Source organism: Rhizomucor pusillus, assembly GCF_041956525.1.
Source record: "Rhizomucor pusillus strain CBS 183.67 unplaced genomic scaffold VTP01scaffold_4, whole genome shotgun sequence".
Taxonomy (NCBI): Eukaryota; Fungi; Mucoromycota; class Mucoromycetes; order Mucorales; family Lichtheimiaceae; genus Rhizomucor; species Rhizomucor pusillus.
Window position 1 is genome coordinate 1,848,860 of NW_027192146.1, and position 2,013 is coordinate 1,850,872.

The following is a 2,013-nucleotide window of genomic DNA, read 5'->3' on the forward strand; positions in this document are numbered from 1 at the left end:
TGTTCTCAAATACCCGCGTAGCCTTGCGGAGCGGGGACTTTAACGAGAGGATCCTCGTGTATGTGGTTCTAGATGACCTCCGTACTAGACTAAGGAATCTACCGATTTCCTCAGGCTTCCTCATTAGGGACGCGCACGTTAAGCACCAAAAGAGCATACTATCGCAAAAGGCCGTAGACATATCGGACCAACTGAATCGTGGATTTAATCCACCAATCGTGTAGTCGACGTATGCCACGTCATTTAACAACTCGGCATTCTCCTCGAAAATCTGGTCGTTGATCTTCTTAGACTTCGCTGGAAATTTTAGCCAAGTTAACTATCGGTTGACCGGTCCACTTGGCCGATAATCAGTTCTAAAAGTCGATGGATGTCCTTACGCAGTCGTCCTACGAGCGTTCCAGTAATCGGCAATGCACTCGGTCTCGTTAAATTTGGTGATATCACACGATGTATTCTCGGATGATGGATAACCCGCCCATTTCACGAGATACTCACGGTCGCCTGTAGATGGATTTGTCTTATGGTCAAAATACATTCCACCTCATATACGGATCCATCATCCATATTCTCAGAGATATCGAGAGAATCTATCTCCGAAATAGATAGTCCGAGAAACTCCTTCTGCAAATTTCCGATGGTATCCGCATTATCGAGTAAGGTCCCTAAGGAAACCGGCATGTCGACCCCGCCAAACACAGGATCTTGGGATGATCCGAAGTCAAAACCTTGTTGGATCCAAAGGGTGTGATGCGAAGCAAGCTCCAACTTTCCCAACGATACAAACCGTTTGATATTTAACAAGACCGCAGCGAGCTTAATCTGCAAGGTGAAAGTCTCCATATCGCTCACTCGAATGACGTTCTTGTTGTTGAATTGCTCGAATGTATGGCCGATCTCCCCAAACACAGACTCGACCATCGAGCGGAATCCTCCAAACATGTTGTTGAATTGGATTTCCTCGGCGAGTAGATCCTTTCCTCGATCCTTTCGAATCGGATATACCATGTTGTTCTCAGTCAGATGAGTATTCTTCTGGACAATCCGACCGATGTATAGCGTATAGCCGCCATCGAGACCTATCACATCATACTTGCTCACGGCCCGAGATAGATCAATCTGACTTAGCATCGACCCATCGTTATGCTCGCCACAATGCTCGGCGTCCGATACAAATACAGTCATCTGATTGATGTCAATACAAACCGGAGTCCGAAATCCTGACTTCTCTAGTTTCTACGAGTACGATCGAGCGGAATCATGTCGTCGAACGTAGGATGCCCGACTATCATGTCCGTCCAACAACAACGTCACATGTTTGAGTCCTTCGGGATTCCTCAACTGCACGCAAAGAATCCGTATACGCGTCGTCGAAAACATCCTCGTGAGACATCCATCGAGTAGACCATTCAACCTGTCATGGGACTTTCTAAAGAAATCCCGATAGAGTGCATAAAAACTACTGCGAGGGATAAACCGCGATATCTCCGCGATCGACAACCCAGACAGTAGAAAATATAGGATGAGCAACCCTTTCTCAACATGGTTATACGGCCCAGCCTACCCGTGCTGACCAAAAACGACCACTAGGAAGAAAAACATGGGAGGACATCCAACCGATTCAACACAAACTCCTTGACGAATGGGATCTCATTCACCGGTTTGACCTTAGTCTGATGATATTTTTCTTTCTGTCTCCATGGCCATGATGGCGCTAGGAATGCCCACTCCTGGCGCATCAACTTTTCGAACTGTTGACGTATTCCCGGAGTGAGCATTCTAAATATCAACCGCAGATTATCCAATGAAATCATAATAGATATCTTCATTAAATCATTGCCCGCGTTACCCATATGCCAAGGGGGTGTCATATGGGCTCAGGCCATTGTGCGTACTATCCCCCCCCTCGACCGGTCTTACCACCCCCTCGGTCGATAGCCTCCCCAACATATCCTCTTTGAGGTCGTCTAGGACCAACGAGCTTGCGCTTGTGTGGGTAAATAGGACCCGCCT

General features: G+C 47.2%; 1 protein-coding gene across 1 annotated transcript in view; it reads right to left on the reverse strand.

The window, feature by feature from the left end:
• The window catches only part of VTP01DRAFT_8081 (uncharacterized protein), a gene marked incomplete at both ends in the record, with an annotated part of 2,748 nt that extends 970 nt beyond the window's left edge, over positions 1-1,778 (reverse strand). Inside the window, 3 exons of the mRNA XM_069387164.1 lie at positions 103-297; positions 537-1,236; positions 1,668-1,778. Of these exons, the coding sequence (XP_069242546.1) occupies positions 103-297; positions 537-1,236; positions 1,668-1,778 (1,006 nt within the window). The remainder of the gene's footprint in view (positions 1-102; positions 298-536; positions 1,237-1,667) is intronic.
• Positions 1,779-2,013: the final 235 nt, after the last annotated feature.